General features: G+C 45.6%; 1 protein-coding gene across 6 annotated transcripts in view; it reads left to right on the top strand.

The window, feature by feature from the left end:
• Positions 1-25,908, top strand: part of KNDC1 (kinase non-catalytic C-lobe domain containing 1) — a 164,909-nt gene that overhangs the window by 125,516 nt on the left and 13,485 nt on the right. For all 6 annotated transcript variants that reach the window (XM_029061503.2, XM_029061499.2, XM_029061501.2 and 3 more), the window contains 6 exons: positions 6,202-6,315; positions 8,891-9,038; positions 9,557-9,736; positions 10,264-10,470; positions 15,611-15,693; positions 15,870-16,020. In XM_029061503.2, coding sequence (XP_028917336.1) covers positions 6,202-6,315; positions 8,891-9,038; positions 9,557-9,736; positions 10,264-10,470; positions 15,611-15,693; positions 15,870-16,020 — 883 coding nt within the window. The remainder of the gene's footprint in view (positions 1-6,201; positions 6,316-8,890; positions 9,039-9,556; positions 9,737-10,263; positions 10,471-15,610; positions 15,694-15,869; positions 16,021-25,908) is intronic.

Raw genomic sequence — 25,908 nt, 5'->3', positions numbered from 1 at the left:
GGTTGTTTCAGTACCCAGGATTCTCTCATGTTTATTAAATCATGGAATTCCATAATTAATCCTTTACTGTGTGCAAAGCACTGTATTAAGCGCTTGGGAGAGTACAATATAACAACAAATAGGCACATTCCCTGCCCCCAACGAACTAACAGTCTAGAGGGAGAGACAGATATTAATATGCATAAATAAATTACAGATATATATATATACATATGAGCTGTGGGGATGGGAGGGAGGAAGAATAAAGGAAGCAAGTCAGGGCGATACAGAAGGAAGTGGGAGAAGAGGAAGGCTTAGTCAGGGAAGTCTTCTTGGAGGAGATGTGCCTTCAATAAGGCTTTGAGCAATTATCTGATATGAGGGGTGAGGGTGTACCAGGCCAGAGGTAGGTTGTGGGCGAGAGATCATTGGTGAGATAGACAAGATCGAGGTACAGTGAGAAGGTTAGCATTAGAGGAACAAAGTGTGTGGACTGGGTTGTAGTAGGAGAATAGCAAAGTGAGATAGGAAGGGGCAAGGTGATTAAGTGCTTTAAAGTCAATGGTGAGGAATTTTTGTTTGTTGAAGAGGTATTTGGGCAATGACTTAAGGAGTCTTGAGGAGTAGGGACATTCATTCATGAGTACTTATTGAGGGCTTGCTATGTGCAGAGCACTGTACTAAGCGCTTGGAATGTACAGATCGGTAACAGAGACAGTCACTGCCCTTTGATGGGCTCACAGTCTAATCAGGGGAGACGGACAGACAAGAACAATAGCAATAAATAGACTCAAGGGGATAAATAGAATCAAGGGGATAAATAGAATCAAGGGAAATATGGTCTGAACGTTTTTGAAGGAAAATGATCTGGGCAACAGAGTGGAATAAGGCCTGGAGTGGGTAGACTCAGCTGCTTAGAGAAGCAGCGTGGCTCAGTGGAAAGAGCACGGGCTTTGGAGTCAGAGGTCATGAGTTCGAATCCCAGCTCTGCCACTTATCAGCTGTGTGACTGTGGGCAAGTCACTTAACTTCTCTGTGCCTCAGTTCCCTCATCTGTAAAATGGGGATTAAGACTGTCAGCCCCACGTGGGACAACCTGATTCCCTTGTGTCTACCCCAGCGCTTAGAACAGTGCTCGGCACATAGTAAGCGCTTAACAAACACCAACATTAGACACAGAGGACAGGGAGGTCAGCAAGGAGGTTGATAAAATAATCAGGGCAGGATAGGATAGGTATTTGCATTAATGTGGTAACAGTTTGGACAGAGAGGAAAGCGTGGATTTTGGCCATGTTGTGAAAGTAGAACTGACAGGATTTAGTGATGGCTTGAATGTGCAGGTGGAATGAGAGAGAGGAGTTAAGGATAATGCCAAGGTTACGGCTTGTGAAACAGGAAGGATGGTGGTGCCGTCAACAGTGATAGGAAAGTGAGTAGGAGGACAGGGTTTGGGTGGGAAGATAAAGAAGTTCAGTTTTACCATATTAAGTTTGAGACGGGAGGACATCCAAGTAGATGTCTTGAAAGCAGGAGGAAATGTGAGACTGTAGAAAGGGAGAGAGATTGGGGCTGGAGATGTAGATTCATTCATTCAATTGTATTTATTGAGCGCTTACTGTGTGCAGAGCACTGTACTAAGTGCTTGGAGAGTACAATTAGATTTGTATGTCATCAGCATAGAGGTGATAGTTGAAGCTATGTGAATGAATAAGTTTTCCAAGGGAGTGGGTGTAGGTGGAGAAAAGGAGGGGACCCATTCTGAACCTTGACACCCACAGTTGGCCCATGAAAGAGACTGAGAATGAGCAGCGAGAGAGAAAGGAGGAGAACCAGGAGAGGACAGTGTCAGTAAAGCCTAGTTTGGATACTGTTTCCAGGAGAAGGAAGAGGTCGCCAGTATAAAGGCAGCTGAAAGGTTGAGGAGGATTAGTATGGAGTAGAGATTGTTGGATTTGGCAAGAAGGAGATTTTTGATGACCTTTGAGAGGGTGGTTTCTGTGGAGTGAAGGGGATGAAAGCCAGATTGGAGGGGGTCAAGGAGAGAATTGGAGGAGAGGAACTTGAGGCAGCGGGTGTAAACAGCTCGCTCAATGATTTTGGAGAGAAATGGTAGGAGAGAGATGGGGTGATAACTGGAGGGAGCTGTGGGGTCAAGGGAGAGGTTTTTTTAGGACAGGGGAGATATCTGCATGTTTAAAAGCATTGGGGAAGAAGCCACTGGAGAATGAACAGTTGAAGATGACAGGGAGGGGTGAAGTGTTTTGATGAGGTGTGAGGGAATGGGGTCAGATGCACAGGAGGAGGGGGTGGATTTTGAGAGAAGGCAGGAGATTTCCTCTAGAGATAGTCCTGGGAAAGATAGAAGGGGCAGGAGAGAGTAGAGACTGGAGCGGGGCAGGGGAGATTTTCAGGAGATCACGCCCGATAGTGTCAATTTTGTTGTTGGCCAGGTGATTGGGGGGCAAGAGATGGGGGAGGTGGCAGGACAGGAGGCCTGAGGAGGGAGTTAAATCTCTAGAACAACTGGCGAGGGCAATGGGCATGGGTGTCAGTAAGGGTGGAGAAATAGTCTTGCTGGGCAGGGGAGAGGGCAGAGTTCAAGCATGCAAGGATAAACTTGAAGTGGATGAAATCGGCCTGATATCTACATTTCTGCCGACAAGGCTCTGTGGCTTGTGCACAGGAGTGAAGGAGGCAGACTGTAGAGGTGATCCAGTGCCTGTAGGTTAGTGGTACAAGATCGACGAAGGGATAGGGGTCCGAGTGAGTTGACTTCGATAGAGAAGGTGGCGTTGAGAGCATCAGTTTGGTCATTAAGGGAAGGTATTTTGGGTATGAAGGCTAAATGGGGCATGATGACTTGGGAAAATTGGAAGGGGTCAAAAAATGGGAGGTCTCTTTGGGGGAACAGTACAGATTTATGGGGAGGAGGTGTGTGGGAGAGAAGGCAGGTGAGGCGATTCTGGTCAGATAGAGGGATTTCAGAGTTGGTGAGGGTAGAGATTGTGCAGTGGCTAGAGATGATGAGATCTTGCCCATATCCAAGTTGGTGAGAGGGTGAGATGGGGTGGAGCAGGAGGTCAGTGGAGTTGAGGAGTGATCGAAGGCGGACAGCGGAAGGGGCATCGGGAACATCTATGTGGATGTCGAAGTCCCCAAGGATCAATGTAGGCAAGGAAAAAGAGAGAAGGAATATGAGAAAGGGATCAGAATGTTTAAAGCCCATTAATCAGCCAGCCCCCTGGTTGGTTAATGAGGGAGATTCTGACTTTGCTATCTCGTTCTGGCATTTTACACAATTAGAGCTTCTCTTAATTTGAGCAGCACATTTTGGTTCATCAGACTCAGTAATTAACCTCCAGGTGAAAAAGTGATAAGCATGCAGTGGAGGACTGTGGGTCGAATCCTTGGAACTTAGAATGGAAGCAGAAAACTTTCTGAGTTGCAGTGCAGGGCCCAGGGTAAGTAGATGGGGAAGGGCCCTGATGGTAAAAAGATGGAGGTGGGCACAGGGGGGCATTTAAAAAGGGGACATTCTCCCTCCCCACCACCAGCCTTCCATGCCATCCCCCTGTCCCCTCCTGATGGGAGTTTGAATGACCTCCCAGCAAGGAATAGGCTGAGGACCTCCAGTCTCCACAGAGCAGCCACTCCTCACTGTCCTTCCCCATGTAGCAATCTTTCCCCAGAACATTGTCTACCAGCCCGGGGGTGTTAAAGGAAAACTGAGTGCTAGATGGTTCAGTGGGCCAAGCCTTTGAGGGCATTTGAGGAAAGCCCCAAGGTTGCTGAAGATGGAAGGCAGGACAGGGGACAGAAGCCCAAGACCCCAGAGGAGGGGGGAAGCCGTTTGCTAGGATGATACTACAGTCATTCATTCAATCGTATTTATTGAGCGCTTACAGTGTGCGCCGTACTGGGCGCTTGGGAGAGTGCAATATAACAATAAATAGACACAATCCCTGCCCACAACAAGCTTACTCATTCATTCAGTAGTATTTATTGAGCACTTACTGTGTGCAAAGCACTACTTGGGAGACTACAGTATAACGACAGACAGACACATTTCCTACCCACAACAAGCTCACAGTCTTGAGGGGAAGACAGACATTAATATACATAATAAATTAAATTACAGATATATACATATGTGCTGTGGGGAGTCTACAGTATACAATCCTGAGTTTGAGTGATATTGTTGCCCCTTCAAAAGATGGTTTACTGATTTTTTTTTTTTTAATGGTATTTGTTAAGCACTTTTTATGTACCAGGCACTGAATTAAGCCCTGGGGTAGATACGAGCTAATCAAGTTGGACACTGTCTTTGTCCCACATGGGACTCTCAGTCTTAGTCCACATTCTACAGATGAAGTAACAGAGGCACAAAGAAGTGAAGTGACTTGCCTAAAGTCACATTAGCAGGCAAGTCCCGTTCCCCACCCCCCTATTCGTAGATTGTACGCTCATTGTGGACAGGGAATGTCATTGTTTATTGTTGTAGTGTACTTTCCCAAGCGCTTAGTACAGTGCGCTGCACATAGTAAGCACTCAATAAATACAGCTGAATGAAAAAATGAATGATTGAAAGTGGATGAACTGGGATTAGAACTCAGGTCCTTCTGACTCCAAGGCCTGTGCTCTATCCACTAGGCTATGCGTCTTCACAATGTAATTCCACTGGGAGAAAGTACTGGCTCTTCAAAAAAATAGTATGAAAAGGAGTCCCTGCCATGATGGACTAAGCAAGCCAATTCTAGAAAGACCTACAGCTATATTAAGAAACAGGCAGAGAAGGTCACTCTCCCAAATTATCCAAAACCTTCATTTAAACCATTAGTGTTAACCTGCTCTCCTCCCACCCCACACCCTTCCCAATCAAATCTCTCGCAAGAATTTCTGACCAATTACCAGTGGGAGAGATTTGCAAACTAATTCTCTTCCCCTCTTCAAAACCCTACTTAGAGCTCACCTCCTCCAAGAGGCCTTCCCAGACTAAGCTTCCCCTTTTCCCTCTGCTCCCTCTGCTCCCCCTCTCCCCCCCTTCACCTCCCCTCAGCTAAGCCCTCTTTTCCCCCCTTCCCCTCTGCTTCTCCCCCCTCCCTTCCCCTCCCCTCAGCACTGTGCTCTTTTGCTCAATTGTATATATTTTCATTACCCTATTTATTTTGTTAATGAGATGTACATCACCCTGATTCTATTTATTGCTATTGTTTTAGTCTGTCTCCCCTGATTAAACTGTAAGCCCATCAATGGACAGGGACTGTCTCTATCTGTTGCCGATTTGTACATTCCAAGCGCTTAGTATAGTGCTCTGCACATAGTAAGCGCTAAATAAATACTATTGAATGAATGAATTAATTAATTAATTAATTTGCAGTCTGCCTTCTTTCCCTTTTCTTCCTGTTGGAACTGGTCCTACAGAAGAGAGAAATGCTCAAGTCTGGGAGGCAAAAGGATGTTCCAACCAAATAACCCGCCCCCAAGGCTGGCACATGGCTTTGGACTGCTCTGTAGCAAGTGCTTGAAGCTGATAGTCCATGCTTCCCCGTCCTCAAGAACCTCTTGTGGTTGTCCATCCACCTCCGCATCAAACAAAAACTCACCATTGGCTTCAAAGCACTCACTCACTTTGCCTCCTCCTACCTCACCTTGCTACTCTCCTACTACAACCCAACCTGCACACTTGGCTTCTCTAATGCTAACCTACTCGCTGTGCCTCCATCTTGTCTATTTTGCTATCAGCTTCTCACCCACATCCTGCCTCTGGCCTGGAATGCCCTCCTTCCTCAAATCGGAGAGACAATTACTCTCCCCACTTCAAAGCCATATTGAAGGCACATCTCCTCCGAGAGGCCTTCCCCGACTAATCCCTCCTTTCCTTTTCTCCCTCTCACTTCTGCGACACCCTGACTTGCTCCCTTTATTCATCCTCCCTCCAGGTGCACAGCACTTATGTCCATATCTGTCACATTTATTTCTATTAATTTCTGTCTCCCCCTCTAGACTGTAAGCTCATTGTCAGCAGGGAATCTGTCTATTTTTATATCGTACTCTCCCAAGTGTTTAGTACAGTGCTCTGCACACAGTAATTGCTCAATAAATGATTGAATGAATGAATGACTGAGTGGCTATCGCTTATATTTTCCGGTTCCGGTTGGAGTTGAGCGAGCGATGGAAAGAGGAGGCTTACCTCATGTAATTAGGCTTCCTTGACTCCCATAGGGACGCGTTTTTCGAAGGCTACGTGCAGCAGTTCATCTATACTTTCCGGTATTTCTGTACCCCTGACGACTTCTTGCAGTTTCTGCTGGACAGGATCAACAGCACTTTGTCCAGGTAACAGTGCCCGAGGGGCAGGACTCCCTGAGATGGGAGGGAGGGAGGGTGGCCCAGTGTCCAGATAGAATTGCCCACCAATCTGGGAAGCCTGAGAACCAGGGTCCCTGAGCCCACTTGGTCTTGAGTGTTTGGATGGGGAGGACTGGATTGAACAGAAGGGGAAATGACTTGTTCAAGCTTGTTGTGGGCAGGGGATGCATCTACCGATTCTGTTATATTCTTCTATTGTACTCTCCCCAGCGATTAGTAGTCAATCAGTAGTATTTATTGAGCGCTTACCGTGTGAAAACACTGTACTAGGAGCTTTATTACGGTCTGTCTTGTCTTACGCTATCGAGTCATCTCCAACCCATAGCAACGCTTTGGGTACATAATAATTATGGTATTTGTTTAGCGCTTACTATGTGCAAAGCACTGTTCTAAGCGCTGGGGTTGATACAAGGTAATCAGGTTGTCCCACGTGAGGCTCACTGTCTTAATCCCCATTTTACAGATGAGGTAACTGAGGCACAGAGAAGTTAAGTGACTTGCCCAAAGACACACAGCTGACAAGTGGTGGAGCCGGGATTAGAACCCATGACCTCTGACTTCCAAGCCCAGGCTCTTTCCACTGAGCCATGCTGCTTCTCATCTCTGCCAGAAGGCCCCAACTCCATCTGCAATCATTCTGGTAGTGGATCCTTAGAGTTTTCTTGGTCAAAATCCGGAATTGGTTTACTCTTACCGCATTCCGTGCAATAAACTAGAGTCTCCGCCCTTGGTTCTCTCCCATGCCGCTGCTGCCCAGCATGGGTGAGTTTTGACTTTTGTAGCAGATGGCCTTCCACTCGCTAGCCACTGGCTAAGCTAGAAATGGGATGGATGGGCCTCTGCTTGATTCATACCTGATTCCCCTATGTCTACCCCAGCACTTAAAACAGTGCTCGGCACATAGTAAGCGCTTAACAAATACCAACATTATTATTATCCTCCCGTAGTCAAGAGTGGTAAAGTACTGGAAACTCTCCAGGTGCGACCCTGAGAAGGGGTTTGATTATGGTAAGCGCTCAGTAAACATGATCGAATGTTCAGAATGAGCCTCTTGATCAGGGCCATCGGGGTGGGGGATGGAGGTCTCCTTTTATGTCCCCTCCCTCCCTCTTTGCCCCACCCTGACCTCTAACCAAAAATCTGCCTCCACATCCCTACCACTAGATGATAAACTCGTTGAGAGCAGGGATCTACTGAACTCTATCCTCTAGTGTATTGTACAGGGCTCTGCACACAGTAAGCATTCAAAAAATACCATTGATTGACTTGATAACTATCCCAACATTTAGAACAGTGCTTGACACATAGTAAGTGCTTAACAAATATTATTATGATCATTAATGTTATGATTATTCTATTTAAAATATATTTAATTATAAGTATTTATTGTTATGATGCCTATAATAATCATCCTCATAAATAAAAGAAAAAGGTCATGAGCCTCCCTTAGACTGTAAGCTCGACCTCAAGACTGGAAGCGTATCGCGAGCAGGGAACGTGTCTACCAACTCTGTTATATTGGACTCTCCCAAGCGCTTAGTACAGTACTCAGTTCCCAGTAAGCTCTCAATAAATACGATTGACTGACTGAGAGGCTTACAGGGACTCTACCTTTTCATTACCCACTCTGCAGTCGCTGTTTCCAGCTCTGGTATTTCTTTGGGTGTTGTGTTGTTGGCAGGGGGTGGGTGGCTGGCTGGGCAATAAGGACTTGGATTAGGGGTACCCCTGAAGACCAGGAATAAGTCAGGTAAAACCTTAAGATCACCAGGGCCTTGTCTCTAGAGGTTTGAAAACCCTAGTCTATTGTCTTAGCCCAAAAGCTCAGACATTACTTGTGGGTGATCTGGGTGGATTTGACTCATGGAGTCTGTTTCCTTTGTCTGTGGGTTGGTGGGGTAGGAGGTGAGGCTGGTTGTGGGGAGGGTGAGTTTCTGTAACCTAAGGAACCTTTTTGGAGGTCACGGGACCCTCCCTAGTACCGCTGACCCTTCTTCCACTCTTTTATCCATCCGGTCCCAACCCGGTTCTAATTTATGAACACAACAGAGGCCTCTCCCATGTGGAACTGCCAGAAACAGCTCTGCCATTTGCCTGCTGTGTGACCTTGGGCAAGTCACTTCACCTCTCTGGGCCTCAGTTTCCTCAACTGTAAAATGGGGGCTCCAAACCAGTTCTTCCCTCCCCGACAGCATGTGAGCCCCGTGTTCTGGACTAGTCCGGCTGGATTATCTTGGCTCTATCCCAGTGCTTAGTACAGTGTTTGGCAGAGAGTAAGCACTTAAGCACTTAACAAATATCACAATCATTAGTAGTAGTGTTTGCAGTAGTATTTTTATTAGGGTAATAGTAATTGTGGCATTTGTTAAGCTAGTACAGTCCTCTGCACACAGTAAGCGGTCAATAAATACGATTGAATGACTGACTGAGTGATGCAGACTATGGTGAAATGTGTTGTGCACTTAATACGATGGCCTGGAATGCTTCTAACTCTAGCAGAAAATCATTTTAATGGGATTCCTTCCCTTTTTTATGTTACCAGAGCCAACAAGGACCCTTCATCCATTTTTACCAAAATCTATAATCGCAGTTTCTGCATCCTACAGGCTTGGATTGAAGACTGTTACACTGTAGACTTTACAAGAAATACTGGTCTCTTGGATAAACTGGAAGGCTTTATTTCTTCCAAGGTAAGTCAGTTCAGGAAAACATTTGTGAAGTGAAAAAACAAGGAAGCAACACAAAGAGCACAGGCCGGGAAGTCAGGAAACCTGAATTCTAATCCTCGCCCTGTCACATGTCAGTTGTATGACCCTGGGCAAGTCACTTGACTTCTCTGTGCCTCCCTTTCCTCATCTGTGAATTGGGGGTTCAAGACCTGTTCTTCCTTCATGAGTCTGTCTTGATTTGGTTATCATGTATCTACCTCAAGGTTTAGAGGAGAACTTGGCCCAGCATAAGCATTTAACAAATACCACAATCATTATCATCATCATCATCATCATCAGTGTTATTACTGTGACTGGTATGTAAATGTAACTGAATTGGGAGGTTTCTTTTGAAGTTGAAAGAAAAATATGCTTTTGGAACAGGGAAAACATAGTCAAGATTTTGGATGAGGAAATCGTGTTATGTGGAGATGACTTGCTTGTGTTTTTCTCCAGATTACATGTTCTTTCCCTTCACAAGGTATTGCGCTTTTGTTTAGATAGCTCCGCTCGACCGCTACGGTGAGCAATTACTGTCCTTTCTTGAAGTCACCACGGACAAGAAATGTGACGGAATGTCTCGCGATTGTACTTTGGAGGACTTAAAGGAGGCTGACAGTGACTCAAAATCCCTGCACACCCTGTGTAAGAAGCTCTCTGAAGATAACGTTTCTCGCAAGGTACGTACCACCCACAGAGAAATAGTCCTCGGGAGAACACCAGCCTCCCCGTGGAGGGATTGGATAGGTGCGTGGCAGTGTCCCTGAGAATGGATCACCTCTGGGGGTGAATACCCAAGTGCTTAGGTGACGTGACAATCCTGATGTGTCAGTAGTGTGGAGGGAATAAGATGGGGAGAAGGAAGGTGAATCAGGGAAAGCCTCCTGGGGGAGATGTGTTTTCAATAGGGCTCTGAAGACAGGGAGAGCAGGGGTCAGCCGGACGGCAAGTGGGAGGGAGTTTCCAGGAAGGAGTGAGGACGTGGGCAAGAGGGGTTGGTTGGCAGTGGGAGAGATGAAAACCAGACAACCAATCGGGAGTACTTGTTGAGTGCTTACTTTGTGCAGAGCACTGTGCTAACACTATGGAGCTGACAATCCAGCAGTCCACCCGAGTTCATCTGTTTCCCTCCTCCGGATTCTGGCCTAAAAGGTGTGGAAGATGGACCATAATGGAGGGATTACAGTTTCTTTCTCTTGCTTTCCAGAGCTTTAACTGGAAGCTTTACAAAGGAAATGGGTTTATTATGCCTCATCATAAAGAGCGGCAATACACCATCGCTTCTGCTTTACCGAAGCCTTGTTTCATAGAAGAATTCTACGGCTCCTACACCAAGACCAATGAAAAGGGCCCCTATTTCTTAACGGAGTACAGCACACATCAGCTTTTCAGTCAGCTGACCATGATGCAGCAGGTAAGATGTAAAAATTCATAATAATAATTATGGTACTTGTTAAGTGCTTACTAAGTGCCAAGCACACTCTAAGCACTGGGGTAGATACAAGTTAATCATTTATTCATTCAATCGTATTTATTGCGTGCTTACTGTGTGCAGATCACTGTACTAAGTGCTTGGAAAGTACAATTCAGCAACAAAGAGAGACAATCCCTGCCCACAACAGGCTCACAGTCTAGAAGCGGGGGGAGACAGACAACAAAACAAGTAAGCAGGCATCAATAACATCAATATAAATAAATAGAATTAGAGCTATACATACACATCAGAACAAGTAAAACAGACATTAATATAAATAAGTAGAACTATAGACATATACATGTATACACAAGTGCTATGGGGCGGTGGAGTGGGTAGACCAAAGGGAGCAAGTAAGGGTGAAGTGAGGGGAAGGCGAGTTGAGGAAAAGGAGCACTTAGTCTGGGAAGGGGGTTTAATCTGGGACTGTCCCACATGGGGCTCCCAGTCTTAATCCCCACTTTACAGATGAGGGAACCCAGACACAGAAAAATGAAGTAATTTACCCAAGGTCACACAGCAGACATGTGGCAGAACCAGGATTAGAACCCAGGTCCTTCTGACTCCCAGGCCCATGGTCTATCCACTAAACCACACTACTTCTCATGAATTTTACGTGGGCTAGGACCAGCTGATACACACAGGGGGATGGCTTCTTGGATTTTGAAAACAAGCTCTTAAGCTTTGTAGTACCATAAACCCATATTCTACTAGTAATTTGACTCCCAGTCAATCCATCAACAGCATTTATTTTTTATGGTACGTGTTAAGCGTTTATTATGTGCCAGACACTGTCCTATGGTCTGGGGTAGGTACAAGCTAATCATTTGTACACAGTTCATGTCCCATATGGAGCTCCAGTCTTAATTCTCATTTTACAGTGGAGGTAACTGAGGAGCAGAGAAATTAAGGAACTTGCCCAAGGTCACACAGAAGATAGTACCAGTACTGGAACCCAGCTCCCTCTGTCTTTATTGAGTGTGCACTGTACTAAGCGCTAGGGAAAATGCAAGTATGATATGATAGACACGGTCCTTGCCCTCTAGGGATTGATGAGCCAGAAACTCTGTAAATTACAGCTCAGAGAAGCAGCAGAGTATAAGGAGATCAGTCAATCACTTTATTGATTGAGGACTTACTGTGGGAACAGCACAGTTCTAAATTCTTGGGAGAGAACAATATAATTGAGTTGGTAGACTTGTTCCCTGGCATAAGGAACTTATAGTCTAGAGGGTCATACAGGCATTAAAATAAATTACAGATATGGAAATAGGTGCTCTGAGGCTGAGGGTTGGGTGATTATCGAGTACTTAAAAGGTACAAATCCAAATGCAAAGGTAACACAGAAGGAAGAGAGAGTAGGGAAAATGAGAGCTTAGTCAGGGAAGGCCTCTTGAAGGAGATGTGATTTTAATAAGGCTTTAGAGATGGGAAAAGTGGTGGTCTCTCGTACACGAAGAGGGAAGGAGTTCCAGGCGAGAAGCGGGACGTGGGTAAGGGATCAGTGGCAAAATAGATGATATTAAGGAAAAGGAGTAGGTTCAGAAGAGCAAACTGCTCATGCTGAATTATAGAAAGAAATCAGCAAGGTAAGATAGGAGGGGACAAGGTGATTGAGTGCTTTAAAGCTAATGGTAAAGAGTTTCTGTTGGAATTGGATGGGCAACCACTGGAGGTTCTTGAGGAGTGTGAAAACATCTGTGTGACTTTGAGCAAGCCACTTAACTTCTCTGTGCCTCAGTTAGCTCATCTGTAAAATGGGAATTAAGACTGTGAGCCCCACATGGGACAACCTGATTACTTTATATCTCCCCCAGTGTTTAGAACAGTGCTTGGCATATAGTAAGAGCTTAACAAATGCCATCATTAGTATTATTATGTATTGAATTTTTTTTTAGAAAAATGATCCAGGCAGCTAAGTGAAGTAGGGACTGGAGTGGGGATGGATAGGAGGCAGGGAGGTCAGCAAGGAGGCTGATGTGGTAGTCAAGACAGGATAGGATGTGTGCTTGGATCAGCAGAGTAGCAGTTTGAATGGAGAGGAAAGGGAGAGTTTTAGCAATGTTGTGAAGGTAGAACCAAGAGGATTTGGTAACAAATTGAATGTGTGGTCAAATGAGAGAGATGAACCAAGGATAATGCCATGGCTGTGGGCTTGGGAGACAGGGACGATGGTGGTGCTGTCTTCAGCGATGGGGAAAGTCAGTGGGGAGGAGAAAGTTTGGAAGATGGGGAGTTCTGTTTTGAACATGTTAGGTTTGAGGTGTCAATGTAAGGAGAGATGTCCTGAAGGCAGGAGGAAATATGAGAGCAGAGTAGGAGAAAGGTCAGGGCTGGAGAGATAGATATAGGACTCATCTACAAAGAGATAGTAATTAAAACCACGGAAGTGGGATGTACATAAGTGCTGTAGAGGTGGGAATCAAAGTGCTTTAGAGCTACAGGCCGAAGTCTCTAGGTGACACAGAAGAGAGTGAGAGGTAGGGAGATAAATGATTGGTTAGGGAAAGCCTCTTGAAAGACAGGAGGTTTTGGTAGGTGTTTGAACAAAATAATATAATAATTGTGGTACTTCTAAGTATTTACTATGCACCAAGCATGGTACTAAGTGCTGGATAGATATAAGATAATCAGGACTCACAAGGGGTTCACAGTCTAAGCAGGAGGGACAATAGGTATTGAATCCCCATTTGGCAGATGAAGGAACCAAAGCCCAGAGAATTTAAGTGACTGGCCCAAGGTCACACAGCAAACAAGTGGTACAGCAAGGATCAGAACCCCAGGCCTCTTACTTCCAAGCCCGTACTCTTTCCCCTAGGCCACACTGCTTTGTTAATGTCTGTCTCCCCCTCTAGACTGTAAGCTCGTTATGGACAGGGAATGTGTCTGCTAACTCTGCTGTATTGTACTCTCCCAAGTGCTTAGTATACAGTGTTCTGTACATAGTAACTGTTCAATAAATACCATTTATCGATTGATCAATTCATTGGGAATGTTGGTCTGTCCAATATGAAAGAGTTGAGAGTTCCAGGAAGGAAGGGGAAGGTAAACCAGGGGTTGATGGAGGACGAGACCAGAGCAAGATTAGCCAAGCGCTTAGTATAGTGCTCTTTACATAGTAAGCGCTCAATAAATACGATTGGATGAATTAGAGGAGCAAAGAATGCATGCTGAACTGTAAGCTAGTCCTCTAGACTGTAAACTTGTTGTGGGCAGGGAATGTGTCTGTCATATTATTATATTGTACTCTCCCAAGTGCTTAGTACAGTGCTCTACACACAGTAAGTACTCCATAAATGTTGGTGTTGATTAAGCAATTACTATGTGCCTGAAATTATTCTAAGTACTGGGATAGATACAAGATAATTGGGTTGGACACAGTCACCGTCCCACATGGGGTTTACAGTCTTAATTCCCATTTTACAGATGAGGGAACTGAGGCCCACAGAAGTGAAGCGACTTACCCAAGGTCACACAGCAGCCAAGTGGTGGAGCTAGGATTAGAACCCAGGTCCTTCTGACTCCAAGGCTTGTGCTCTATCCACTAGTCCATGCTGCTGCTACATATGAGTGACTGACTGACTATACTGGGAGAGGAGCAAGGACAGGTTGGAATTTGGAAGGGGTCTCTAACCAGAAAGCTGTCAGCTGCCCCTACCCTGGGCAGGTTGGGGGTGAGGCGTGACAGCAACAATGTTCAGGCTGGTAAGTGGGTTTACTGGTCCTGGAGGAGGGGCGGGAACAACATGGGCCAACCAACCACTGATAAAGACCCCAGTCACACCTATCTATGAACTATGTCAGATTTCTTCATTGTCCTGCTGTTTGATCAAGTAACTCCACTATATTTTGATCAACTCTTTTTAAACAGAAGCAGCATGGCCTAGTGGAAAGAGCACGAGCCTGGGAGTCAGAGGATGTGGGTTCTAATCCCGGCTCTGCCACTTGTCTGCTGGGTGACCTTGGGCAAGCCACTTCACTTCTCTGGGCCTCAGTTACCTCAGCTGTAAAATGGGGATTAAGACCGTGAGCCCCATGTGGGACAACCTGATTACCTTGTAACTACCCCACTGCTTAGGACAGTGCTTGGCACATAGTAAGTGCTTTAACCAATACCATGATTATTATTATTATTAATGATCAATGCCATTTATTGAACACTTACTATATGCAGAACATTGGACCAAGAGCTTCAGAGAGGACAACACAACAGAGTTGATAGATACAGTCGTTGCCCTCAGGTAGCTTAGAGTTTACTTGATTGCACACAGATGAATTGTCCAAAGGTGGGAATTCAGAAAGTGAAACAGACTGTGAATATGATGACACATACGAGTAACATTTAATAACATTTTAAAGCCAGTTAAAAGATTTTAGATTGTAAGATCCCTGTGGAAAGGAAGTGTGTCATTTGGTTATAATTCTGTACTTCTCAAGTGCCTAATACTACTAGGATTACTTCTACCTTTGCTACTAGTCAGTCAATAGTATGTATTAAGCGCTTATTATGTGAAGAGCACTGTCTTAAACAGGTGTTTCAATAGGATGCATAACAGCCTCTTAAATTCTCCCTCTTGGAAATTGTTTATTTAAGTGGCAGCAGGTCCCAACCGATCGAAAAGTTTCCTACTCAGTAGAGGAGTCATGGAAAATTCTGCTCAACTGTATATATTTTCATTACCCTATTTATTTTGTTAATGAGATGTACATCGCCTTGATTCTATTTATTTGCTATTGTTTTAATGAGATGTTCATCCCCTTGATTCTATTTATTGCTATTGTTCTTGTCTGTCCGTCTCCCCCAATTAGACTGTAAGCCCGTCAAAGGTCAGGAACTGTATCTGTTACCGATTTGTACATTCCAAGCAGTTAGTACAGTGCTCTGCACATAGTAAGCGCTCAGTAAATACTATTGAATGAATGAATGAATGAATGAAATTCCAAATAAGCAGAAGCATTTTTCTTGAGGAAAACTCTAGAGTACTTAGGATGGAACCCTCCCTTAGAAAAACATAAATCACTCGGAAAATCTGTGACTATGTAATCCTAACCAAATGTCTGGTTCAAATGTTCTGTTTAGGAATTGTTTCAAAAATGTCATCCAGTCCACTTCCTCAATTCCAGAGCCCTTGGTGTCATAGACAAAAGTGCAACTATTCCCAAGTAAGTTTACTCTGTCTTCCTCAGTCCCATCATTGCTCTCTCGCTCTCTCACCCGGCCCCATCCATCCTCTTTCTCTCACAGACGACACACACACTTGAGAGTCAAGCGTGAATATCTTCTTGGTTATGTTTCTTAGTCAAGGTGTCTCACTAACCTGTGTGTTTGTTTTTCACAGAGCTGCTTCCACAGAATCGTTGTCCGGGAAAGTGGGCAGCCTCTTCCTGCCCAATTATATACAAGACAAGTATCTGTTGCAACTTTTAAGAAACGCTGACAATATCAGCACCTGGGTTGCTGCTGAAATTGTAACCAGTCATACTTCCAAGGTTTGCCTTCCATTTTATCTGATTGTTGGAGGGAAAGCGCATTGACTTTCACAAAATAATCTGACTCAGACTGGCAGATGTGTTGAGGATGGTGTTTTATAAATTGTGTGTGAGTTTTTTGAGGGTTTTTGCAAATCAGAAGGGAATAGAGGAATGCCTTTACTTTAAGACAGTCACCATCCTCATCATCAACATAATTATCATAATCATCAATGGAAGAAGCAGCGTGTCTTTGTGGGTAGAGCCCACCTCTGGGTGTCAGAAGGACTTGGGTTCTAATCCTACTCTGCCACTAGTCTGCTTGTGTGATCTTGGGCAAGTCACTTCTTTTCTCTGTGCCTCAGTTACCTCATCTGTAAAATGGGGATTCAGACTGGGAGCCCCATGTAGGACAAGGACTGTGCCCAGCCTGATTAGCTTGTATCCATCCCAGCACTTAATAGAGTGCCTAGCCCATAGAAAGCATTTAATAAATACTATTATTATTTCCTGAGCACTTATTAGGCTCAGAGTACTGTACTAAGCACTTGGGAACATACACTGGAGTCCCTCTTCCTCATGGGGCTAGCAATGTAAATCAGAGACAGGAAAATATAATCCCCATTTTACAAATGAGGGAACTGAGGCACAGAGAAGTGAAGTGACTTGCCCAAGGTCACACAGCAGGTTCGTGGTGGAGTTGGGATTAGAACCCAAGTCTTCTTACTCCCAGGCCCACGCTCTTTCCATTAGATCATGCTGCTTCCCAAATTAGAAGACACAAAATGTGACCTCAGTGAATTCACAATCTAGCAGGGGAGACAAGACATTCAAATTAATTCCAGGAAGGGGGGAGGAAGGAGGAAGGAGTAAGGAGGTAGACACGTGGAATGGGTTGGGTATCAAAGTTCTTCATGGGGTAGGAGATGCAGAAATGGGGGAAAAGAGAGTGAGGAGAAACAAAGTTAATCAGGGAAGGCTTCTTGGAGGAGATAGGACTTTAGTAGGGCTTTAAAGACAGAGAGAGTGGTGGCCTGTCGATATACAAGTGGAGAGAATTCCAGGCAGGAGTGAAGACAGAAGCACGGGGTCAACAGCGAAAAAGACAAGATCGAGGCCCAGTGAGTAGGTTGGTGTTAGAGGAGCAGAGTGTGTGAGCTGGGATGTAGTGGGAGAAGTGACCGTAGCTAAAAGGATGCGAGTTGATTGAATGCCTTAGAAGTGATATTTAATAATTATTACTATTATTATTATTACTATGGTACTAGTTAAGCACTCAGTATGTGTCAAGCACTAGCCTAAGGACTGTGGTAGACACAAGCTAATCAGGTCAGACACAGTGCCTGTCCCACATGGGCCTCATTCTCTGATCCCCATTTTACAGATGAGGTAACCGAGGCATAGAGAAGTGAAGTGACCTTGGGCCTTCGACCTTGAACCCAAGGTCACACAGCAGACATGTGGCAGAGCTGGGTATTAGAAGCCAGGTCCTTCTGACTCCCAGGCCTGTCCTCCTTCCACTAAGCCACATTGCTTCTTGTCTTAAAATCAGTGACATTCATACCTAGCCATTCGCCTGCCGGAGTCCAGAGGGTCGGGTGAGCGTTTGAGTCTAAAGTTGTGGAGCCTCCCTCTCGGCTCTCAGCTTTTCTGCCTCTGGCTGTGACTTCACTTGCCCCTCTCTTCATCTCTTCATTTAATAATAATAAAGTTGGTATTTGTTAAGCGCTTACTACGTACAGAGCACTGTTCTAAGTGCTGCGGTAGATACAGGGGAATGAGGTTGTCCCATGTGAGGCTCACAGTCTTCATCCCCATTTTACAGATGAGGGAACTGAGGCACAGAGAACTGAGGTACAGTCACACAGCTGACAAGGGGCAGAGTCGGGAGTCTTGTTTGCCTTTCTATCTCTCCGACTGTGTCCTTCTTTAGCTTCTTCTCCTGTCTCTCTCTCTCTCTGGCTCTGTGGGTGTCTTTAGGAGCCCCGGTTCTGGCCAGCCTTAGGACCTGGGTTCTAATCCTGACTCCACTGCTTTTCTGCTGTGTAAACTTGAACAAGTCACTTAACTTCTCTGGGCCTCAGTTACTTAACCTATAAAATGGGGAGCCCATGTGGGACAGGGACTCTATTCAATCTGATTAGCTTGTATGTAGATCCTAGTGCTTAGAACAGTGCCTGGCACATAGTCAACACTTAAAAAATATAAAAAAAAAATAAGCCTGAAACGAGAGAGAAGAAACCCACTTAGGCAGTAGTTGGTGGCTGTTAAATGCCTTCCATTACAGGCATATTCAGTTCCAAGAACGAGTTTTTATGCCGTAAGAGCCTTATTGATAACCTGCCTAGAAAAAGTTTCTCAGTAAGACAGAATAATTATAGATGTCTCTTCCTGTTTAATCAGCCAGGATTTGAAACTCTTCTAATGCGGCAGTGACACGGCTTTTATTACGCATAATAGGCAGGCAGAGTTGATTAGGGTATGTTGATACCTCTGCTTAACTATTCATGCTTGAGTTGTACATTCATGCAAATATTGTAGATTTTCTCCATCTGTCACCTCTGTTCCTTGCCACAGCTAATGAAAGTTCAGCAGCGGGAAACTGTCGAGCAGGAGGGCTTTTCTGTGAGGGTGGGAATGACACCCCTTGCTCACACACATATCTGCCCGGGTCTCTGGAACTCAGGCTGCCTTTTGGTGTGGCCCAAGTCACAGTTGAACAGAGTATATTCCCTAGCTGCCTGCAGTGTGACCTTGGGCAAGTCCCTTTTTTTATAGTATTTGGGAAGTGCTTACCCCGCGCCAGGCACTGTATATAGCTCTGGGGTCGATACCAGCTTATCAGATTGGACACAGGCCCTGTCCCATGTTGGGCTACCAGTCTCCATCCTCATTATAGAGAAGCAGCGTGGCTCAGTGGAACGAACCCGGCCTTGGGAGTCAGAGGTTATGGGTTCTAATCCCTGCTCTGCCGCTTGCCCGCTGTGTGACTTTGGGCAAGTCACTTAACTTCTCAGTGCCTCAGTTACCTCATCTGTAAAATGGGGATTAAAATCGTGAGCCCCACGTGGGACAACCTGATCACCTTGTATCCCCCCAGCGCATAGAACAGTGCTTTGCACATAGTAAGCGCTTAACAAATACCACCATTATTATTACTATTATTATTTTATAGATGAAGAAACTGAGGCACAGTGAAGTGACTTGCCCAAGGTCTCACAGAAGACAGGTGAAAAAGCCAGGATTAGAACCCAGGTCTTTCTGACCCCCAGATCCGTGCTCTACCCACTAAGTCACGCTGCTTCTCACTAAACTTGGTTGTGTCTCAGTTTCCTAATCTTTAAATGGGGATAAAATACCTGATTTTCCCCCATCCCCCACTAGACTGTGAAACCCATGTGGAACAGAGATTGGGTCTAACGTGAACAGAGTCTTTTCTCTGCCCTGGTGATTGTTACAATGTTTGGCACACAGTAAGTGCTTAACAGCAATTTTATTAGTAGTAATAGTAGTAGTAATATTGTACTTTCCCAAGCACTTAGTACAGTGCTCTGCACACAGTTAGTGCTCAGTAAATAAGATTGAATGAATGAATAATAGTAATAGTAATAATGGTATTTATCAAGCTCCCCACTGAGAGTCAGTCCCTGCCTTATGCCCTTGGAAAAGAACAGTGAGAAAGAGAATGGCCTAGAGAAGCAGCATGGCCTCGTGGATAGAACCCGGGACTTGGAAGTCAGAAGGATCTGGATTCTAATCCCCGCTCCTCCACTTGTCTGCTGTGTGACCTTGGGCAAGTCCCTCCACTTCTCTAGGCCTCAGTTTCCTCATCTGCAAAATGGAGGACTAAGACTGTGAGCCCCATGTGGAACAGGGACTGTGTCCAACTTGTATCTACCCCAGCGCTTAGAATAGTGTTTGACACTTAGTCAACACTTAACAAATACCGTTAAAAAAAAACAAAGCAAGTGGAAGTACAAAACAGGTTCCCTGCCCATAGTGAGTTTATACACTAACTCCAGTCTATTACAGAGATGAAGAGGACTCCTTGTGGACAGGAATAGTGTTTACCAACTCTGTTGTAAACCACTCTCCCAAGTGCCTAGTACAGTGCTCTGCACTCAGTAAGTACTCAATAAATACCATTGATTGATCTCATGTGCCCACAGGCTAGGCTGGGTTCAGCCATCCTTCCTCTATGCAGGACGCCCCTCCTCTCCCCTCCCCTCAGAGAACATTTCAGTCCTTTCCTTCCCTTCAATCTCCCCTAGCTTCAATAACAGAAGGGATTACGCCTTTATGGGCATTTCCTGCTACCCAGATCATTTTTCTCAGAAAACGTTCAGTCCGTATCTCTCCACTCCTCAAGAACCTCCATCTAACTCCACATCAGACAGAAACTCCTTATCATTGGCTTTAAAGTATGCAGACTGAGCCTCAGTTATCTCATCTGTAAAATGGGGATTAAGACTGTGAGCTCCACCATGTGGGACATGGACTGTGTCCAGTCTGATTACCTTGTATCTACCCCAGAATTTATCAATCAGCCAATGTTATTTAATGAGTGCAAACTATGTGCAGAGCACTGTACTAAGCTCTGGGAGAGTACAATAGCACAGAATTAGCAGCCATGTCCCTTGCCCATAATGAGTTTACAGACTAGAGAGGGAGACAGACATTAATATGTCTGAACTAGTACAGTGTCTGGCTTATAGTAAGTGCTTAACAAGTATCATTAAAAAAAATCAGCTCTCCATCCTCCCTTACCTCACTGATCTCCTACTACATCCCCACCCACACATTTAGCTCCTCCAACTTACTATACCTCAGTCACATCTATATTACCAATAACCCCTTGCCCAGGTGCTGCCCCTGATCTAAGAACTCCCCCATAATAATAGTAATAATAGTAGTTATTAGTAATAATAATAGTAATTATTATTATGGCATTTGTTAAGCGCTTATTCTGTATCAAGCACTGTACTAAGCACTGGGGTGGGTACAAGCAAATTAGGTTGGACACAGTCCCTATCCCACATGGGGCTCATAGTCTCAATCCCCATTTTAGAGATGAGGTAACTGAGGCACAAAGAAGTGAAGTGACTTGCCCAAGGTCACACAGCAGACATTCATTCATCCACAAAGGCTGAGGCCTTATAGCATTTATGTATGTATCCATAATTTATTTTAATGTCTGTCTCCCACTCTAGACTGTAAGCTCCTTGTGGACAGGGAATTTGTCTACCAACTCAGTTGTTTTTCACTCTCCCAAGTGCTTATTACAGGGCTTTGCGCATAGTAAGGGCTCAGTCAGTATCACTGATTAGTTGATTGGTTGATTGATTGCCAACCTTGGCTTTTTTTGTTATGGTATTTGTTAAGTGCTTACTATGACCCAGGCACTGTTCTAAGCACTGGGGTAGATCCCCGAAGTCATCAGGTTGGACACAGTTCATGCCCCACAATGGGTTCACAGTCTTAATCCCCATTGTACAGATAGATAAGCAGCGTAACTCAGTTGAAAGAACCCAGGCTTGGGAGTCAGAGGTCATGAGTTCTAATCCCGGCTCCGCCAATTGCCAGCTGTGTGACTTTGGGCAAGTCACTTAACTTCTCTGTGCCTGTTACCTCATCTGTAAAATGGGGATTAAAACCGTGAGCCCCAAGTGGGACAACCTGATCACTTTGTATCCCCCCAGAGCTTAGAACAGTGCTTTGCGCATAGTAAACGCTTAACAAATACCACCATTTATTTTATTTATTTTATTTTATGAGGTAACTGAGGCCCAGAGAATTGAAGTGAGTTGCCCGAGGTCCTACAGCAGGCAAATGGCAGAGCCGGAATTGGAACCTATGTAGGTCTTTTTGACTCCGGGTTAGTTCAGAGGTTAGTACAGTGCCTGGAAGCAAATAAGCGTTTAACAAATACCATCATGATTATCATCCACTAGGCCACGCTGCTTCTTTGGTCACTGGTTTGGCCTGAAGGGAGCGCCAAAGCTGTATGGAAAAAGGCCCAGATGGGAATCTTCCCCTTGTCCAGACAGGGAGCAGATACAGACACCCTGGAGCCTCTCTCTCCCCTAATTTCAATCAGCTAATCAATCACTATTTATCAACCAATCGTATTTAGTGAGCGCTTACTGTGTGCAGAGCACTGTACTAAGCTCTAGGGAGAGAAGTAGTCGTCGGGGGCCTATTCTGTGCAGAGGACTGTACTGAGTGCTAGGAGAGTACGATAGAACATAGTAAACATGATCCCTGTCCTCAAGTAGGGATGACTGGACAGCAGAAGACAAGGGAAGGCAGCCATGAAAATAAATGATAAAAAGAAGGAAAGAGAAGGTACTATGTATGTGAGTTTAAGTGCTTAACTTGGCAAACTTAACATGTCCAAAAGAGAGCTCCTTATTGTCCCAAGCAAACCCTATCCTCCCCGTGACTTTCCCATCACTGTAGACGGCACCACCATCCTTACTGCCTCACAAACCTGAAACCTTGGCATAATCTTTGACTCCTCTCTCTCATTCAACCCATACATTCAATCCATTACTAAATCCTGTCGGCCCCAAGTTCACAACATCGCTAAAATCCTCCCTTTCCTCTCCATTCAAACTGCTACCACGTTAATATAATCACTCATCCTCTCCCGCCTGGATTACCGCATCCGCCTCCTTGCTGACCTCCCAATCTGTCCCCCTTCCAGTCCATCCTTTGTGCCCGGATCATCTTTCTACAAAAATGTTCAGGACGTGTCACCCCTCCTCCTCAAAAAACTCCAGTGGTTGCCCGTCCACCTCTGCATTGAGCAAAAATTCCTTACCATTGGCTTTAAAATACTCCACCACCTTGCCCTGCCCTACCTCGCCTCACTTCTCCTTCTACAACTCAGCCCGCACACTCCCCTCCTCTAGTGCCGCTAACCTTCTCAATGTGCCTCCGTCTTACCCATCTCGCCACCGACCGCTAGCCCACGTCCTTCCTCTGGCCTGGAACACCCTCCCTCCTCAAATCCGACAATGACTCTCCCCCCCTTCAAAACCTTATTAAGGACACATCTCCTCCATGGGAAGCAGTGTGGCTCAGTGGAAAGAGCCCAGGCTCGGGAGTCAGAGGACGTGAATTCTTAAGTCGACTCCGCCACTTGTCTGCTGTGTGACTTGGGCAAGCCCCTTCACCTCTCTGTGCCTCAGTTACCCCATCTGTAGAGAAGCAGCGTGGCACAGTGGAAAGAGCACAGGCTTTGGAGTCAGGGCTCATGAGTTCGAATCCCAGCTCTGCCACTTGTCGGCTGTGTGACTGTGGGCAAGTCACTTAACTTCTCTGTGCCTCAGTTCCCTCATCTGTAAAATGGGGATTAAGACTGTGAGCCCCACGTGGGACAACCTGATTCCCCTATGTCTACCCCAGCGCTTAGAACAGTGCTCGGCACATAGTAAGCGCTTAACAAATACCAACATTATTATTATTATTATTACTATTAAAATGGAGACTAAGACTGTGAGCCCCATGCGGAACAACTTGATTACCTCGTATGTACCCCAAGTGCTTAGAACAGTGCTTGGCACATAGTAAGCGCTTAAATACCATTATAAAAGGGCTTTCCAAACTAAGCCCCACTTTTCCTCATCTTGCACTCCCTTCTGCAAGTCGCCCTTGCTTGCTCCCTTTGTCTTCCCACCTCCCAGCACCACAGCACTTATGTACATAGTAATTTTTTTTATTTGTACTGATATCTGTCTCCCCTCCTCTAGACGGTAAGCTCTTTGTGGGCAGGAAATGTAACTGTTTACTATTGTATTCTACTCTGCAAGCACTTAGTACAGTGCTCTGCACACAGTAAGATCTCAATAGATGCAATTGAATGAATGAATGACTGAGCCTGTGAGTCAGAAAGACCTGGGTTCCCCACTTGTCTGCTGTGCGGCCTTGGGCAAGTCACTTTACTTCATTTCTCTGGACCTCAGTTGCTTCATCAGTAAAATGGGAATTAAGACCGAGTCCCATGCGGGACATGTATGGTGTCCAACATGAAACACTTTCCATCTACCCCAGACCTTAGAACCCAAGTAAGCACTTCAATATGATCAAAAAAATAAATAAAAAGAGCCAAATTCAGTGTTCCTAAAAGCAAGAGCTCAAGACTGGGAGTCAGGTGACCTGGATCTAATCCCAATTTCACCACTTGCTTGCTGTGTGACCTTGGGCAAGTGTCCCACAGTCAATCAGCGGTATTTACTGAGCACTTTCATTCAATAGTATTTATTGAGCGCTTACTATGTGCAGAGCACTGTACTAAGCGCTTGGAATGAACAAGTCGGCAACAGATAGAGACGGTCCCTGCCATTTGACGGGCTTACGGTCTGATCGGGGGAGACGGACAGACGAGAACGATGGCGATAAATAGAGTCGAGGGGAAGAACATCTTGTAAAAAACAATGGCAACTAAATAGAATCGAGGCGATGTACAATTCATTAACAAAATAAATAGGGTAATGGAAATATATACAGTTGAGCGGACGAGTACAGTGCTGTGGGGATGGGAAGGGGGAGGGGGAGGAGCAGAGGGAAAAGGGGAAAAAGAGGGTTTAGCTGCGGAGAGGTAAAGGGGGGGTGGCAGAGGGAGTAGAGGGAGAAGAGGAGCTCAGTCTGGGAAGGCCTCTCGGAGGAGGTGAGTTTTAAGTAGGGTTTTGAAGAGGGAAAGAGAATCAGTTTGGTGGAGGTGAGGAGGGAGGGCGTTCCGGGACCGCAGGAGGACGTGGCCCGGGGGTCGACGGCGGGACGGGCGAGACCGAGGGACGGCGAGGAGGTGGGCGGCAGAGGAGCGGAGCGTGCGGGGTGGGAGGTAGAAAGAGAGAAGGGAGGAGAGGTAGGAAGGGGCGAGGGGATGGAGAGCCTCGAAGCCTAGAGTGAGGAGTTTTTGTTTGGAGCGGAGGTCGATAGGCAACCACTGGAGTTGTTTAAGAAGGGGAGTGACAGTCCCAGAGCGTTTCTGCAGGAAGATGAGCCGGGCAGCGGAGTGAAGAATAGACCGGAGCGGGGCGAGAGAGGAGGAAGGGAGGTCAGAGAGAAGGCTGACACGGTAGTCTAGCCGGGATATAACGAGAGCCTGTAACAGTAAGGTACTTATTACTGTGTTTCGAGCTCTGTACCAAGCAATTATAGCTCACCTTGACTATTGCATCTGCCTCATCTCTGACCTCCCTGCCTCCAGTCTTGCTCCATTCCAGACCCTATACCATTCTGCCCCCTTGCTCATGTCTTGGCTCAGTGGCAAGAACCTGGGCTTGGGAGTCAGAGGGCGTGGGTTCTAATCCTGGCTCTGCTACCAGTCTGCTGTGTGACCTTGGGCAAGCCACTTAACTTCTCTGGGCCTCAGTTTCCTCATCTGTAAAATGGGGGTGAAGACCGTGAGCCCCACGTGGGACAATCTGATTACCTTGTATCTACCCCAGCACTTAGAACAGTGCTAGGCACATAGTAAGCACTTAATTAATATCATAATTATTATTATTATCATCATGTCTTCCCTCTGAACTGGGGCTCCCTCCCCCTTCACATCCTGCAAACCCATCTCTCTCCCCACCTTCAGAGCCATACTTCAAAGTCACGAGAAGCAGCATGGCGTAGTGGATAGAGTATGGGCCTGGGAGTCAGAAGGTCATGGATTCTAATCCCAACTCCATCACTTATCTGCTGTGTGACCTTGGGCAAGTCGCACTTCACTTCTCTGGGCTTCAGTTACTTGTCAGGAAAATAAGGATTGAGGCTGTGGACGCCAAGTGCGATAGGGTCTGTGTCCAACTCAATTTGCTTGTATCCACCCCAGCATTTAGTACAGTGCCTAGCACAAAGTAAGCGCTTAACAAATACTATTGTAATACTAAAATCACACCACTTCCATGAGGC

The sequence above is a fragment of the Ornithorhynchus anatinus genome, chromosome 3 (assembly GCF_004115215.2).
Source record: "Ornithorhynchus anatinus isolate Pmale09 chromosome 3, mOrnAna1.pri.v4, whole genome shotgun sequence".
Taxonomy (NCBI): domain Eukaryota; kingdom Metazoa; phylum Chordata; class Mammalia; order Monotremata; family Ornithorhynchidae; genus Ornithorhynchus; species Ornithorhynchus anatinus.
Note: the sequence above shows the minus strand (reverse complement) of the source record. Positions and strands in the feature narration are given on the sequence as shown.